At 39.1% G+C, this 18,200-nt stretch overlaps 1 protein-coding gene across 1 annotated transcript in view; it reads left to right on the top strand.

Annotated features, from left to right (window-relative positions):
* The window catches only part of EDIL3 (EGF like repeats and discoidin domains 3), a gene marked incomplete at its 5' end in the record, with an annotated part of 151,632 nt that extends 143,934 nt beyond the window's left edge, over nucleotides 1-7,698 (top strand). The window contains one exon of the mRNA XM_057385077.1: nucleotides 6,893-7,698. Coding sequence (XP_057241060.1) covers nucleotides 6,893-7,042 — 150 coding nt within the window. The remainder of the gene's footprint in view (nucleotides 1-6,892) is intronic.
* Nucleotides 7,699-18,200: the final 10,502 nt, after the last annotated feature.

The following is an 18,200-nucleotide window of genomic DNA, read 5'->3' as shown; positions in this document are numbered from 1 at the left end:
TTAGTGAACTTGATAAAATTTTATAGGAGGTAGGATTGGAAAGGGTCTCAAGACAGCACTTAGGGATGTACATTTTGACCTGTGAATTCTCTGTGGTTCTCTCCTCACATGCCCTCTGCAAAAATGGGATTCAAGAAACCCCAAACCCCTTCCTGCCACTCTTGGAGTCGGTGCAGACAGTTAAATTTCAGATTTAATTTCACTCTGATTAAATTTCAGATTTAATTTCACTCAGCTGTCCCTCACCTCAGGGCTGTACCATCAGATTTTATTTATTTATTTATTACCCCAGTAATTATTTATTTATTTATTATCCTCCAACAGATTATGTTTAACATGTTCAAAAAAAAAAATGGTAGTGATGAAAATTCTATAAATTAAATAGTCAGCTCCAGTGTTGAAGGGGAAAAGTGGTTTGTCCCCCTTGCAACACACCCACCCTGTTCTCAGAGGACACAAAAAATCTGATTTTATCTTCATTTCTCCATTTTATTTTSGTTGGAGGGGTTCAGCCTAGCTGGTTTGGATGTGGTGTGCTCCTACAGGATTTGCCCACTGGAGAGAAACCCTGGCCTGTGTGCAGTGGGACAGAAAAGTAAATAAAAACAAAATCAGGAGGAGAAAAATCAATGCTGTAGGAGATCAAATCAGGAGAGCAATAGCATCATTGGTCCTCTCTGATATTACCCCTTTTGCCCAGGATCCACTAAAATTCCTTTAGCTTAATGTGAGATATAGGATTTGTTCCCAAATGCAAAAACACTGTGAAAGAAAGCAAGTTTTCACAAAAAACGTGAATTTTCTGTGTAATGTTATATTTATGACCAGGAAATATGAAAAGGACATTAAAGGTAGATACCAACAACTAACAGCAGCAGGCAAAAATTATTTATATTTTATCCTAATTAGTTATTTATTTATTAACTGAACATCTTGATTTATTCTATGAAGGATAGAACACATGGATTTCGTATTTCTTCTAAATGCAATTTTGTCACCCTATGCTCACCTTGTGATCCATGTTTAATCATCAAAATTTTAGGAGAAAGGTGGTTGGAAAACATTTCAGGGAAAGGAAGACAGTATGAAAAAAAAAAAAAAAAACAAAAACCAAACTTTTAAAGTCACAGATAAAAAAATTATAGAGCCATTGGTAATTATAATTTGTGGGTGAATATTGTGATTTTATTAAACATTTAGGCAAGAGATGAGAATTTTATCCTATCTGGTGCTTAGCATTCTCACTGTTGATCTGTTCACAGTTTTGAGTTCATTTACAAAAGAGAAAAATCACTGGGCTCCTGCRTTACGTTGTACACATTGTATTTTATTTACATATTTGTGTAAATTCACAAAATATTGCATCTTGCACACTGTTCTTAACAGAGGAGGAGGGTACAGGATGTTCGGTTTTCTTCTTTGAACCATTTCAAATGGAAAATCTRTCCCAAGAGCTGTGTCTGCTTGGCTTCTGCTGTTTTAATGGCCACTAATTTCATTTAACATCTGTGCTGAATTCCTGTGAGTGCAGAGAAAAAGTTACTGGGGGTGAAAAAAAAATTAAAAAAAAAATTAAAAAGTATGTCTTTAGAGAATGGAGCCTTTCTCATTCATTTTAAATAGTTTGAATGAGTTGCCTGRAAAAAAAAAAAAAAAGTATTAAAGCTTTGCCTGTTGCCTCCCAGAAGCAAAATAAATTATATTGCTGGGTGGCAGGTAGGAAGAAAATATATTTTAGAAACAGGACCAGGGCTAATAGCTATCTTGTTTTTCTCAACTAGAGGTCAGTAGCTCACTGTGCCTCCAAAGCTGAGGACGTCCAAACCAAATCTGACCTTTTTTTTTTTACCTTTTTTTTTTTAATCACATTCCACATGTGATTTATAAATTGCACAGCCTGCTGTAGGTAACTCAAGGCCAGCTGCAGTGTCAAATGGCATTTTTTTACGGGAAGATGAGAACATTTGAAAGCAGCCTGAAGGAGCCTGGCAGTCTGCAGCGCTGCCAGTCACCATCAGCAGTGCAATTAACTGCAGGTAGAAAATATCCAGTATGCAAATGGGCACTGGGTTTGTGCTCAAAATGATGGACTGGTTGGGATTTATGTGCTTTTGGATGTCCAGTCTTCTGCCAGTGTGAAAGGACATGGTAACCTACTTATTAAAAAAAAAAAAAAAAAAGATATATCAAGTTAAAAACCTTTCTGCTAGATTTGCTAATAGTTTTTCTGAATGTTTTTTCTTTATATAATTATTATAACATCTGGTTCACATTGAAGCAATTCCTACATATAAACTACATACTTGACACAGGTAATGAACTTTTTTTGGAGCAATATTACTTACATTGTTCCCTTTGAATGCAGTGAATTGTAATAATAGTTGTCACTTCTGAATCTACGCGACTTTTTCATTTTTGTCAGCACTGGTTTAAGTTATGAGTGATTTCTGCTACTTTCAGCTGAATTGTCATGATTTTTGCCAGATRAAGATCTAAYTATGCTCACACATAATTATGCACAMACATCTCTCTTCCTCACCCCRCACTAAAAGCTGGGGAAGACAAAATGGACCAAATRAAAAATATTAAAAATATCTCTTGAATTTCCACAAGCATCTCTGGAAGAAGATTGTTATTCAAAATATATTTTTTTAACTCCTATAAACCATGCACTAAATTCACATTTTAGCACTATCAGCATGTAGATCAGATGGGAAAGACAAGAATTGAGAGTATCATAAAGTTTAAAATTTTATCTTGTTCTATCTGTTTTGAACCTGAAGAAATAATAAAGGCCAGGTAATAGATATTCATGGATGTGATATTTATTCACTTTATCTACAGTGACTGAGAGAGAAAAAATTTTTTTCTCCTCCTCTTACTCACTCCAAAAGTGCACGTGTTCACAAACACACCCATGTGCCACATTTATTTTTCTGAATTTTGAGATGTTCTGCAGTGAAGCAAACTCCAAATAGGAGCCATGAATAGATATTCTTTATAAAATATTCTTCCTCTAATAGGAGCAGGATTAGCTGTTCCATGAAATAACATTTTTTAAATATTCTGCTCAGTGTGAAAAAAATACTGTTGAGGCACAGCAGACAACATTCCTTTCACCAAGCTGTTAATTTTGAGGTWTTTCTCCTAAACTATTCCATCTTAAAGCATAGAACAATTTTCTTTTAAAAATTCTAATCAACTTCTATTGTCATTATTTGGATTTTTCTGCTAATGTCGTAAAACACTTTTTTTTTAATGTCAAAAAAATCTCACTGAATGCTTCAAGTCAAGACATTCAAATTGCTTGCTGCACACAAGTGTAAACAAAAAAATGTTTGCATTTCAGAAGTCTTTTCAGCAGAGAGTATCAGTACCTATTTACCAAGCTTTCACTCCTTTTTTTTTTCCATAAAATAATAATGAATTAAGATATATTTAAAAGCAGAGCAGCATGCATTTTTTGCTTTTTTTTTTTTTTTTTTTTTTTTTTTTTTTTTTTTTATTTCAGCAGTTACACAGGGGCTACACATGGCTGTGTAAAATTGCTGGAGCTGCTGAGTAAATATTCCACCAAGTTACCTTTTCTGAGTCTGCAGATTGACATAAATAGATAAAAAATCTTCAGTGTTACACAACAGGGTCCCTCAAAAAAACAGGAGTTTTCTGCTCCACTTCTACCCAAAAAAAAAGGGCACCTTGTAAAGTGTCAGGAACTGKTTTTGGGGAGGATGAAGTTCTGTCCACAGGAAGGAGCATCCTCTAGSAGATGACCAGAAAATTGGAAAAGCAAGGTTGTTATTTTTCCCCAGTGCCCTTTCCTAGCTCTGTCTTTTCAAACTCTTTTTCCTGTCCGTGTCCTTAATAACCCCAGCTGCTTTTTTTCCCCYTCTCACAATTTATCTGCTCTTTAGCAGTGGTTAAAGGCTGTGCCACGGTTTAATTTCATGTTGGAAGTGTGGCTGTGACCTTTGGGTGGCTCTTCCCCTCCTGCCCCGCCGAGGGGACACTGTGATATTGCCTGATATCGATTTTCCCCACGCCACTTAGGGTTTTATGGACATCCACAGTGTCCTCTCACCCTGAAGAGACTTTTCTGTTTAATAACTCCCAAAAAAAGCCATTATTCTTGCTGCTTTTTTCCCTCTATTTGCAGGAGCAGACCACCCAGCACTCAAACTGAAGCTGTGCCTTGGTTTTTTTGCATTGACAAATTGAAAACTTACATTCTGGTCTTTATTTCTTGAGCACAAATCACCCTGGCGTGATTTTGTCACTGAGAATTTTTTTTTTTTTCTTTTACGTAGAACATTATATTCCTAATATATAAGGTAATTCCAACATTGGCTTCTCAAAAACTGAAAAATCACTGCAGCACTGAAAAAACTGTTCAGAAACAAATATATATGAGGTGTGGTCACTGACAGGCACCAGATTTTCAAGGGTTTTTTATTTCTTTGGTGGTTTATTTAGCATTGACTCTTTGAGCATAAAGCAACAAGTAGGTAAAAAAAATACTTCTAACTACAGAAATTAATTTTTTTTGTTACTTCTAACTACAGAAATTACTTTTTTTTTGTTACCACTAAGTCATGTTTTGTCCTTTGTCCTCCCCTCTCTTTCCAAATTCCTTGACTCTATCAGTGGATTGAGGCTAAAGCAAAATGAAGATTGACAAAGAATTACGGTTTTTTCCCCTAAGAAATTTGCTATGGGACCATAGCAGAAAGAACATTAAATTTCTGTTACAATGTTAGATTTCATGCAGGTCACAATTGTCGATGCTGGCAAAGCTTCCCTCGCTTTCTGATACATTTATTTCCCTAACATCTTTTTCTCTGATCTAGCACATTTAGTCAATTTTTTGAAACTAGATTCTGAATTTTGAGGGGAGGTGTATTTCATATTTGCATAAARTAACCTCTGAAACAGATGAGTTTGACTTCAAGAGGTAATGAGATCATGTATGAGTAAAAAACAAAATTTAATTTTTGTTTTCCTGCTGTAAGTAAATGACATAATCCTCTCTCCTTCAACTGTATTCGTTGTTGGTYTCCTATCACATAATTTTATTTATTTTGCATATCTATATGCAGATAYGAACACTGGGGCTATAGAAAGGTTCTTCTGGTGAACATTTCTTGTTTTAAGCATTCATTTAAATGTAATCTTGGAAATGCTTCTTCCATTGGACAAATAAAACAGCAAATAAAATCATTTTCCAGTAGCTCTGTATTACTCAACACCTAGCCAGGTTAAAAAAAAAAAAATCAACAGATGTCCTGCATGTATGCACAAGATACCAAATTAAAAAAAAAAATACATTTAAACTTCCCTACACTCATTTTTGGGTTTTGGGAGGTGTCATTGTAATTTCAATAATGAGCTTACTCCTTGTTTTTGCTGCAAATTAAACTGGACTTGAGGTGCAAACCTTGTTAGCCCAAGCTCCTGATGGTTTATGTATCGACATGTGCTTGGGGAACAAAAAACTCCCTGTGGTAAATAATTTAATTTTTTTTTCTTTTCCTTGGGCTTACAAAACTGATATTTCTATGGTCATTTTCCCTGCCACTTGATCCATCCATTGGATCTTCCCAATTCTTTAATGCTCCCACCTCTGTCCAGATGTGATGAAGAATTCATCATTTGTAAAGGAACATCAACTTGGAACGGGACAGATTTTGTTTGAGGTTGTAAAAGCACAACATTGGGAAGAAGCTCCCAAAATTCAAAGAAGTGCAGCATGGAGACTGAAAGCTTTTGTAAAATATCACAAAAGAACCAGATCCGAGGCTAAAATATTAAATCAGCCACCTCGGACTTCAAACTCTGATATTTTTTTTTTCCCAAGAATTTCCAGGAACTTGTAATTCTGCATTAATTAAGTCGTACAAGCACATCTCCAGAAGGTTCATATTCTTATCTGATTGATGCAAACGACATTTCTTGTTCATTTCAAGTCAAAAAAACCCATCAGGTTTACTTTTTTACAAAGGAGAAGTGAATTGGCTGACATTTTAGGAGAATGAACATTTCCCATAAAAACCAAGGGAATAATATGACCATTTTGCCAAAAATTGGTGCTGTGGCCTTGGAATTTCCAGTAGTGGCTGGCAGGGGAAAAATCTGGCACTGATTTATGACACACATGAGTTGGAGAACTCRCTTTTGTGTTGGTTAAGCGATGCAAGTGAAAATAAGATCATCACATGCACTGTACCATGCTAGGATGTTTTATTTTTATCATCCAATGCCCTTAATTCATCTGCTGACTTTTTTTTTTTGACATGAAAAGATAATTTCCTTGATAATYACCGACTTTACAAGTGCTTATAGAGTTTCAGCCCATAAGTGATACAATAAAAATTCTTATCTTTAATTATTAATGTTATTTCCTCGGAAACAGTAACAGGATCTCCTGGGATTAATTTGAGGGGGCGCAAATGCCAAGTAAAAAGACATTTAATTTTTTTTTTTAAATGTTAATGATTTTTGTGTAACTTTCAGAGCGTGGCAATGGCAGAACAGCAGGTTAAGGTCTGAATAGAAGGGCTGAACGTGTCCTTGCCTGCCATGAAATTGTGAGGTCTTGGCAAAGGTGTGGAATCACGGGTTTGGGTTGGAAGAAAATTTAAAAATTATCCAATTTCCACCTTCTACTGTTTCAGGATGCTCCAAGTCCCAGTGTCCAGCCTGGCTTTGGACATTTCCAGGGATCCAGGAGCAGCCACAGCCAAGATTCATCCCCCATACCCAACCTAAACTTCCTCTTTGTTTAAATTTTTGTTTCAACATTTGGTTGGCCAATGATGGAATTATCCATTTTCCAGGGACCCCCTGAGTCTGCCCACATTCTCAGGTCTCAACTCTTTCCTTTTCCACCCCGCAGGTGTTCCAGGGCAATTTTGACAACGACACTCACCGCAAGAACGTCCTGGATCCGCCGGTGCGGGCGCGGCACGTGCGCATCCTGCCCTGGTCGTGGTACGGCCGCATCACGCTGCGCTCGGAGCTGCTGGGCTGCACGGCCGAGGACTGACCCCTGGTGTGCCCCACGCCGCTTGACCAGCCCGTGGGATGCCCTCTGGGGCTTCCTCCACCAACCAGTGCTCGCTCATTTCTTATGGTAGGCCGCTAGCTGTCTTTCGCCAGGAGGTCTAAGCCTGCCCTTTAAAAAAAATGATCCAATCCGATTTTTCTTTTTTTTTTTTTTTTTTTTTTTTTTGCCCTTGAGATTTGTTGGTGTTGTCCCTTCTGCTGTGGAATTGCCCTCTCTAAGTTTTTCCTCTGAGCTGTTCGCCACCGGTCAGAAAGCGTTAAGGGAGAAAAAAAAAATTATTAAAAAATAATAAAAGGGAAAAACAAACAAACGGCAGCATCCTTTTTACAAGGGGAGAGGAGTAGCATTGAGGAAGCTCATTTGCAGCTTCAGGAGCRTTGGGCTGACGAGTTCTCCATAAATCATACCGTCATCTTTCTTGCAAAAAGTGATACTGCAGCTTTTAGCAATAAGTTTACTTGGGGATTACCGYGTTACAGTAATTGTGCCTATCAAACACTGTCAGTATTTACCACACACACTTTTTGGGGGCGTCACAAGCTCCCTCCACCACTTCACCCTGACAGCAGAGTCCGTGCACCTGCAGAGTTGTTCCCAAATTCCCCATTTTCCTCCTCTATCGTTATCTTTATCTCTCTTTTCTCTTGAGCGTTGCGCCGCTGGGGTCATTCTCCTTGAAAGATGTTTTAAATTGCTTTGGTGGTTTATTTAGTATTGACTCTTTGAGCATAAAGCGACAAGTAGGTAAAAAAGAAATTTCTTCTAACTACAGAAATGACTTTTTCTTTGGTACCACTAAGTCATGTTTTGTCCTTTGTCCTCCCCACTCTTTCCAAATTGCTTGACTCCATTAGTGGATTGAGGTTAAAGCAAAATGAAGAGTGGCAAAGAATTTTTTTTCTTTTTTCCCCTAAGAAATTTGCTATGGGACCACAGCATTCATAACCAAATCAGCATATGTTAAATTCAAAAATTTAACAAATTTGCCAAAGTTTGTCAGTTCAGCTCGAAATGTGCTTTTTCAAGGAGACCCAAGTGAGACACCGGGGTCACCCTTGTGGTGTCTTATCTTGGGCACCCCAGAGGTGCATCAAGAAATCCCATTTCCATGATGATTTGTCCAAAGGGGAGCACAAAATCGGAGGCAGAACCCCTCCCACCCCAAAATTCTGCGAGGAGGAAAATGTGGRGTGAAGGACCCAGGTGCTAAAACACACACTGGAGGAATGAGTCCCAGGAAACCTTCTCCTCAGGCGCTTGCAGAAGTCACAGCTTTCCTCCCAGGAAAAGGGAGGAAAGGAGTGCACCAAAGTCTGGCCCTTATCACCCTCTACTCCTAAAATTTATTTTGAGACCTGAGAGCCATGAGGAGGCCGTTTCCTACCACGCCCCATCCACAAAAATGCTTCACACAGCAGCCCCAGTTCAAAAAGTAGTTTTTAGAAGAAGAAGTGGAGCAGTATGGGAAAAATTGACCCCTGTGCCTCAGTTTCCCCCTTCTGATATAGATAACCATGCCAACCTCTGAGGAGCAGCCCAAGTTTCCTCGGAGCAGAGCGCTCTGTGACTGCATTAGAGCARCACCTCAGCCTAAAAAAAAAAAAAGATCCTGGGACAGGGAGGGAGAGGAGGTTTTATCTGTTACCTGAAGAAACAGCACTTGGGATTACTGCCAACATTTTAATTTCATAACATGCTGATGTGGAGAGAAAGAGAGAATGTGAGAGAGAGAGGGAGAGATGCAGCTGCATGTTTTAGCAAACATCACCAAACTTTAATTTTTTGTCACTGTTACATTCTCACCAAAACTCTGAAGCATGAACTTGGGCACCGCTTCCCAGGCTCACAATCTGCAAAGGGCAAAGTTTTCCTTGGAAACGAAACGGTTTGGATTTCAAAAAAAAAGAAAAAAACAACAAAAAAAACCTGCATTTAATCACACATTCTCCACCACAGACTAAATATATATTATCCATTGAACTGTGAAAGACTCTAGAATAGCAGCCAGGAATTTTACATACAAGAATTGGGGATATAATGGTGGCGGTTTTCTGATAGTGTCACTTAAACTGTCACATTTTAGCAAACAGAACACCCTGCCTCTACAAAATGACTTAATCCTTAAACTGTATTTATACAAGTATTTATTTTATAAGGCTTAGACATTTAAAGACTTCTAAAGAAAAGTGCTGTAAAGGTAAAAAAAAAAAAAAAAAAGTATGTGTAAGAAATGTTGAGGTCCTGTGCAACACTGCTAAGTTTGTTCTTTATTTTTTACTTTGTGCTGCATAACAAAAGCCACTAGACTGTTACTGTCTTGTCTGTAACTGTGTTAACAGCATTCCTTAATGATGTATATATGGAGTGGTCTTCAAGCAGAAGGAGCGATTTTAAAGAGAAAGTCAATCACTTGGGTGGTACTTCCAACGAGAAAAAAAAAATCTGAATAATGGAGGATGAGTTTATCCCCATATTATCTACTGCCTGTATTTTGAAATTTAGGCTTTAGGTTAAAAAAAAAAAAAAAAAATAGAAAAAAAACCAACCCACAAACAAAAAGAAAAAAATAGTAATATTTATCTTTTGGTTTAAATGCATTTTCCTGTTATGGGAGAGCAGTTGACCCTGAATTTAATTACAGATATGAAGGACAGAATGTAGTTATTTCACAGAGTGTATCCAAAAAACAGGAGGCCATTTCAGTAAGTTAGACTTGGTAGTTTAACAACTCATGTTAATGTTCTTTTGAAATATTTGTTTTGTGCTCTCAAAGATTTTTGGGGGTTTTTTTTTTTTTCATGTTAGTTATATTTTGCAACTCCAGTTTGGGTTTGGAATTTGGTTTGGAATCTTTTCTTGGTTTAGTAGTTTGATTGTTATCCCATCATCTTCATATAGAGTTTTCATGTAATGTAATGTAATGCAGTAATCTTAATTTGGTATTAATTTAGTGTTTTCATCCTCCTGTTGTCAGCTTTTCCAGCTGCCAGCAGTCTTCACAGCCTGCAAGGATAGTTCCATACCTTGTGTTTTATTGATTTTAAATCACATATGTGATTAGGCTACATGATAATTCATTAAAAAATCACATATGTGATTATGCTACATGATAGCTCATTAAAAAAACACATATATGATGCCCTTACAATTTCAACCTATGTGTTGAGGGGTTGTCCAGTGGCATTATTCCTCAGCTACCAAAAATTTTTATTGGAATGGCATTTCCATCACCAAATTCTGCTGCTGCAGTATCATTCTGAAATATCTTGGTTGATACGGATTCTTTCAGATTTAACAAAGCTGATGAGAATTAGGTTAAGTTATAGAATTAAACCTTTTCCCCCTTAATTTTTTGTTGTTGTTGTTGTGTGGGTGAATATTTTTGCCATAAGAGGAGGTAAATAACACAACTGGCCTCTCCCAGTGAAACCAACCAGCACCACAAAACCAGAAATGCAGGGTAGGGAACATCCCTTTAAGGGAGGACAGAGAAAAGCTCAGAAACGATCCTTGACTTCTGCATTAATTGTTACCAATGACATTGAACAAGACCAAAAGCGTCCTCCTAATTAAATTTCACCCTGAGCCAGTCAAGAATTTGTAGTCAGGCTTCACCTTTGGGTAACGTTTATAGCCTGGAAAATAAAGTTCCTTTTTATCTGCGCTAAGGGCCCCTCTCCTCTGCTGGCTCCGGTTCTGGGGTTGACTTTCTCTTTTGGAATGGCTGCATACAAAACTAAGTGTCRGTTTTGAAGACTGGAGGATACTAAATGAGTGTATCTTTGCTATACAAACAAATGTGAACTATAATATTCAGTGCTGGCTTCTGATGTGTCAGTAAGTACAGAAGTTATCTCGGACACAAACGACCTTTGCAACCTTTCAAGCTGTGTGATATTCAAATGGTTTTTTTGTATATAYCTAAATCATGTAGAGCGATGTAAAACCGAGTACGACCTTGTCTAGTCTTCAAACTTAACAATAAAACTTTTGAAAAATGAGGCTGTTTCCCTTCTTAAGCTCCTTGAAGGGGATACAAACTTATCTTGGCCTYGCTGGCGGTAAATGCGGAGTTGAGATACCGCGTGGCGTTTTCCTGGCTCCATCCACAGGGTCTTTGTGGGAGGTAAGTTTGTTTCTGCAAGAATCAGAGGTGGTGCTGTGCTCCCCTCAATGTGTTCCCTTTGTTCTTCCAGATATAAAAAAAAGAAAAAAAAAAAAAAAAAAAAAAAAAAAAAAAAAAAAAAAAAAAAAAAAGAAAAAAAAAAAAAAAAAAAAAAAAAAAAAAAACCTGAAGGTTTTGAACAAGTCTAAAAATACATTTTTTTTTCCTAGCCTGCTGCTCTCTGAACGAGCACCAGAAACGTAAAATGACAATTTCATTTCCTGTAAGTCAAATTTCTTGGGGTGTTTATCAGTTCTTCTCCTCTCCTGCACAGGTAAATTAATTTCTGAAAAGATAAGGAGTGGCTGCAACCCAGACCTGTTGTGACATCCCACACCTTGCTCACACCCTTGCCCCTTTTTTATTTGCTGTGTAGCCTGCTCCCCAGAATTTCTTACATTAGTTAAACCTACAATTTCAATTTCTAAAGAAGCTTAGAGGTTAAATTAGCACATGGAAAGGCCATTTGCCCTCAAATTTAAACAACTAAATTATATTAAAAAATTTGTTTACTTAAGAGAGATGATGCTGCAGTGGTTTACAACTTGAATGAGCCCATAAACAAATCTGCTTTTGTTTTAGAATGGTTTCAACTTGTGTCCTTTCACAAAAAATCATATTTTAGAGATAAAAACAATCACCAAGCAGGCACTGGTGGCAGTGTCTGTCCAACATGGAGTCTCATCACTCAACATTCAATACACCACATTGCCTTTCAGCAGAAAATCACAAAATTGCAATTTTTCCCTATTGTATATCTCTATTGGTCATAAAAATGAGAATTTTGCACACAAGAGAAGCACTTTTGGAGAATAATGGCTGAATATCAGAATTCAGTCATACATTTCTGCATCTTGAACCTTTCAGAATTTAGTTACAATTTGCAACTGTTACATGAAACATGGAGACTTTTACTGAAGAACTGAAAAGCAGGTTTTTTTCACACTTTTCATAGCATTTATCCCCAGGACTTCTAATGAAGAAAACGAGAGAAAATATTGAGTAAAYCCCTTCAGAATAGCAATTATTATCAATATCCACACTCACATATCTCTTGCTAATGAGTTCAAAGGATTAACACCAGTGTCAATACTCTACATCACCATGAAATAAGTCATGTCTGATATTTCAGACACAATGAGATTTTATTTTATTGTCATGGGTTGGGTTGGGTTGGGAGAAAATTTGAATATTAGCCAATCCAACCCCCTTCCATGGCAGGGAACTATCCCAAGGTGCTCCCAGCCCCAATGTCCAACTTGGCCCTCCCACTTCCAGGGATCCAGGAGCAGCCACAGCTTCTCTGGGTACATTCCCCATCCTCACAGTGAACAATTCCTTCCTAATAATTACTAATTAAACGTACCTGGGATGGTGGAAGTCAAGATCTGTGGGTGGTGAGGAAGGCACACAATTTTAATGGACTTCAGAAGAACAGAATTTGGCCTTTTCAAGGATCTGCTTGGTTGAGTAGGATGAGTTTAAGTCTTGGAAGTGCAATGAAGCTGACTCATATTCAATGAGCATCTCCTCCAAATTTAGGACAAAATGAAGGAAATCTCCAATTCAATGAGCATCTCCTCCAAATTCAGGAGAAAAATGAAGGAAATCAGACAAAGTTGTCAGGAATCCTGTGTGGGTGAGCTAGGAGATCCTGGGCAAGCACAAAACACACAAAAAAGGAATTTTCTGGAGTGTGGGAACAGCTACAGGGAGCCTGGGAGGAACACAGAGAAGTCGTCCAGGACCAGGTTAAAAAAGATAAAGCCTTGATGGGGTGAAATCTTTCCAGCAACATCAAAGGCAGCAGGGAAAGTTTCCATGGGTGTGTGATAAAAGGAAAAACAGGGAAAATGTGGGCCCACTCTGGAGAAAAAAGGGAGACCCAGGACATGGAGGATGCTGAGAACTCAACAACCGGCCTCAGTTTCTCCAAGAATGGCTGCAATTTTACTGCTCAAGCTGCAGGAGGTGAAGGGAGGGGCAGAAGAAGGCAGGAGGGAATCGGGATGGAGACCAGGCAAGGAACATGAGGGGGCCCAGAGCCATGAGGGCTGAGCAGATGCAGCTGTGGGCCATGAGGGAATGCTCAGGGCAAGTGTCTGAGCCACTCTTTGTCATATTTGAGAGGTCTGGTGGAGGTCTCACTGACTGCAAAGAGAAAACGTGAGAAATATAAACCCCATTTTTATTAAGGGAATGAAGGGAGAGAACCACAGTTCCTCCTGTGTGAAGATAGAGCAGATCCTTCTGGAAATAATGCCAGGATTTACCTACAAATCTCACATCGTATCAGGATCTAGAATTATTCACACAGAGAAACAGACTGCATGTCCCTTCCTTCAGTTTTCACATCTGTCCAGTTTTCCTCTCGAAGGATGTGCCATCGCTATTTTTGACTTGGAGAAATTCCTTCATTACGTGTGACTCATGCAGAGGTTCACAGTTTCTCCAAAATGTGTGTTCACAGCTTCTTCCTGSGAGTGGAAAGGCACTAACGGGGAATTTCTGACTAAGCAGTTAAAGCAGGCATTGTTCATGTAAATATGGAGTAGATATTTACCTACGTATTTATATATATGTGTATTTGTTTGCATTTCCTACAGGTTATTGTCATATATGTCATATTTCATCTGGGAATAGAGAGAGGAAAAATGAACTATTATTACAAGGATGTTAATTARGCTCATCAACCTAATCCAGCTGTTCTTCATTGTTGTTTCCTATAATTTTTCCCCCATTTAAGAAAAATTAATGGGGTAGGGGGCAACAGTGCTCCTCTGTAGGAATTTTATTTATGTCACCACTTCTCTGGCAAACCTCTTCAAGCATTTCACMACCCTCACTGTAAAAAACTTCTTCTTGTATCTAATCTAACTTGGCCTTGTTTTACACCCATTTTTCCCTGCTAAAAACCATTTTAGGCCCTGCTAAAAGTTCTGTCCCCAGTTACCTTTTCTTAGAAACTCGTATGGAAAYGCTGCTTTCCTCACACAAAAAAAARGGCAGAAATTCTTCATTTTAAAACCATTTTCCCCTTTTCTGAGGGMTTTACGAGTATTTAATTTTCCAAAAACCATCGCTGCCCGATGACCAGAATAAACGAGAAGGTTTTTCTTGTTCAAAAAAAAGGGAGTCAGAGAGATTTCCAGAAGAATCTGCCCCGATATTTGTAAAATATACATTTATAGCACACGCCACTCACCACCTGCGCTGGCCTCCCCACCTTCCCCATCCTTTTCCAGCTGCGGGGCCGTGACAGAACGCGTTGTTCCAGCTGTGGCACCGAGGCACAAGCRGCTTTTCACTCGTCTGCCACGGCCGCATTCCCCAAATATTTTTGGGATGCCAAAGCCGAGTGGCCCCGGGGATGTGGGGAATGGAGAATTCGGAGCTCGGTGAATGGYGAGCACAGTTCCCTTCTGCAAACACGGCTCGGCAAACACGTCCAGCTTAATCCCTGCGTGCCGTGAGAGGCTGAGCTTTGGCTGGGAATGGTTTTGGGGGTATTTTTAAATGTTTTAGTGATTTTTTTTCCCTCGGCTTTGCCGGCRAGCGCTCGCCCGGCCAACAGGAGAAAGGCGTCTGTGGTTAATTTCTTCTCCAAAGGGTTCCTTTCTGTTCTGATTCGTATCTGCCATGAATTTAGGCTGCCCCAGTAGGCTAAAATTCTCCTGAGGGCAGATAATGGGCTGACAAAAGTCCACAGTGAGATTTGGGAACTGTTCTACCACCCTCATCACACCAAAAGGGAAGGGATGCCTGAGACACCCTCGATGTCCAGGAATGGGTATCCTTGATGGACAAAAAATGAGCACCTCGACCTCAAACAACCCTTCCACAGATCCAAAGGCCTTTTTTTAGGTTGAAAGAGAGTGAAATGTGTCAATAATGTCCCAATGAGAGTAGGGGTGTGATTCCTGATGGGTGCCATGCTCCTTTAAGGCACCCAACTCAGCAAGGTGGTAATGTAAATTATCTAACTCTAAATTATGGTTATTACCAGGGCAGGAATGAAAACTCACTCACGATATCTTTCACAGGAGATGCTGAAATCATCTTGCACTGCCTTGTGGAAATCTTCACCGATATAATTTGTAGGCAAATTACTGAGGAGTCTCTCAGAAATGCCTTTTTCCCCCTTATTTTGATCCCTTTGCACATACTGATGATCCTTTTGGTTGTATTCTGTTGTCCCGGTGAAGCAGCTGAATATACTGATATTTTTCAGCTCAGATCATCTCCTGAACTGCAGCAAAGGAGTGTTTTGATGGAGCTAGAAAAGGTTTATCAGCATTCCTTTTCTGTCCTGAGACAATCTGGGCTGGTTCTCCCTGACCAGAGTGACAGACACCAAACCTGGGAGCGCTGGGCAACACAGAATTCACTTTTATCACTTTTTATCCAATTTATTTGGCCTGAATATTCATTGTGGAGGGAGAAAAGGGTAAATGTCCATCTGAACTTAATCCCCCCACACTCYTGTGACTCTCCAGTTTCTAAGAAGTGTGGTCTGGCTCAGAGCAGCTGARTTACCTAAATTAACTCAAATTAATTTTATCTCCAACCTGCTTGAAAGACTCATTCGCATGGCTAAAATCTGGCTAAAGTTATTTCAAATGTCAGCACTGCCCTAATGCACATCCTCACTGTTTCAYAGGGGTTTCCTCCTCATCTGTGTTCATCTGGAGACAATCTGATTGCTTGCTGGAGAATTAGTCACTTTGTTCAATGTCAATTATTCCTTGTTGCTGACAACGAATTAACCAAAGAGTTAATTCTCAGCGCAATGAGAAATGAGTATTTGCTAATTCCTTCTGTGTTACCCTGCTTATCCACACTGAAAAAACAATTTTTTTGGGGTGCTGGACAAAAGGTGAGAACACAAGGAATAAAGAAAAAAAAATTGATTTATGTGCCAGCTGGAGAGGATGTGCCACAAGCTACACTCTGGGAAGGCAGCGGTAACTCTGCTCTTTTAGTCAGTAAAACTGACTTTTTAGGGGKTTTTAGGGGTTTTTCTRTTGTGTCYCTGCAGCTTTTGGTGCCTTTTCCATCCCTGGCACATCCTCGTGGTGGCCACAAAGTGTGACCACAGCAGGGAGGGTGGAAGCATCCTCAGCCCCAAAAATCCCAACCATCCTCAACACCCATGGCAGAAAATTGAGGCAAATCAGCCCTGGAGGCAGCTGGCAACTCCTTCTCCTTGTTTAGTGGGTAATTCCACACCCCACAGACAGCACTGAGCTCCTGCTTTCCCATTTTTACACAAAACAATTCCCAAACTCAAGGACACCTCCCTGTGCCAGGCCCCAAGAGATGGAAACAACAGAGAATTGGGGGAGCCAAGTTGGAGTCAATGACTGCATTGGCTGCAGCTGCAATTGGAGGATTCAGCCCCAAAATGGACAAAAGTGAGAAAAGGTGAAAAACCCGTGAGCCATTGTCCATTGTGGGTGTGGGACTGATCTGAATTGCCCTGCAATGAACATAACAGATTTTTATTCTGTTAATTTTGTCCAACCTCTGTTTTTGGTAAACTGGATTTAGCCATCAATCCCTTAAGTTTGGGCTCCACCTTCAAACTCAAAGAAAAAAAAATAGTCAGCCTTTCTGTACCTGTACACCATCCACAGCAGGATTTTTGGCAGATTTAGGAGTCTCCCAGAAACTCAAAGGTTTTCTCCTCCAGCCCCTGCAGTGCCATCAGCTCTGTGTTCACCTCTGGATTTTGAGGGACTTCTTATGTCTCTTTGTTTTCTGTTCTCAATCCATCATCTCAAATTAAGTATTTATTGGAGGGTTTTGATAAATAAATTGTGGTCCCTGAAAAGTTTTTTGGTCTTAATCCAAATTAAATAGGAACTAAGGAAGGGGAACTATTGGATATCACCTCACAGAAACATTCCTGCCCCTAGAAGGGGTCTGGAGAGGGATTTTTCACAAGGATTTGCTGGGACTGGACAAGGGGGAATTTGCCGTAAGAGGAAGGTGAGGAGATTAAAATTTAGAAATYATTCCCTGWGAGKGTGGGGAGGCCCTGGCACAGGGTGSCCAGAGAAGCTGTGGCTGCCCCTGGATCCCTGGAATATCCAAGACCAGGCTGGACATTGGGGCTGGGAGAAGTGGGATGAGATGAAATTTAAGATCCCTTCTATCCCAAACCACTCTGTGATTCTGCAGCCACATTTCTCTGAGAGCACTGCCACGAACTGATGCATCACGCAATCAGTGTTTAATTTTTTTTATTTAATTTATTTTTTAATTAATAAAAAATTAAACATGGGTGTAATTCAGGTCTTCCTTTCAATTCCAGCAATGCAATTTTAAATTCACAATGTGTAGCATTTTCTAGTCAAATATCATGCAGACAGCCGAGGATATTAATGCAGAGGATGACTCCCACGTTTGTGTGGAATGCTGTGTAATATTTGAGGATAAGGCTTGCTCAATCCCCCTTTTGAAGACATTCCTGTTCCTCCATCCTTCTGCAGCCACACTTGGAGAGCGAGGKAAAATTAATGTGATAATTGCAGCAAACAATTAGCACCAGGAGAGAGGTTATGTCTTTATGCTCGTAGCTTGAAGGAAGATGATGAATGCTGAACACTTCAGTCTTTTTGCAGCTTCAGTCCCTCTCTAATTGAGGCAGTGTTTTGTTCTTTGTAARGTATGTGAATTGCATCTCATAAAATTAGGCTCATTATTTGAAAAAAAAGAAAAAAAAAAGGAAATAAAAGGAAAGAAACAGCCTGCCAATTATGAAAAGTACTTAAAAACTAGGGTCTTCTCAAGGTTTGTTTCTACAGGTAAAGTTCTTTATCATTAATAACAGAAACTAATGGGAGGGAGTGAATTCAAATTATTGTTTTCTTCTTCTAATCATAATTCTTAATCACATGCATTTTCAGAAGTGTCTGAATCCGGATATTTCATCGAAAAATATTGAAGATTCCTTTGAAGAAAATATAC

This window comes from Malurus melanocephalus, unplaced genomic scaffold, assembly GCF_030028575.1.
Source record: "Malurus melanocephalus ecotype Western Australia unplaced genomic scaffold, MMel_1.1 scaffold_777, whole genome shotgun sequence".
In the NCBI taxonomy this organism is placed as follows: Eukaryota; Metazoa; Chordata; class Aves; order Passeriformes; family Maluridae; genus Malurus; species Malurus melanocephalus.
The sequence above is the reverse complement of the archived record's forward strand: the minus strand, read 5'-3'. Positions and strand labels throughout refer to the sequence as shown.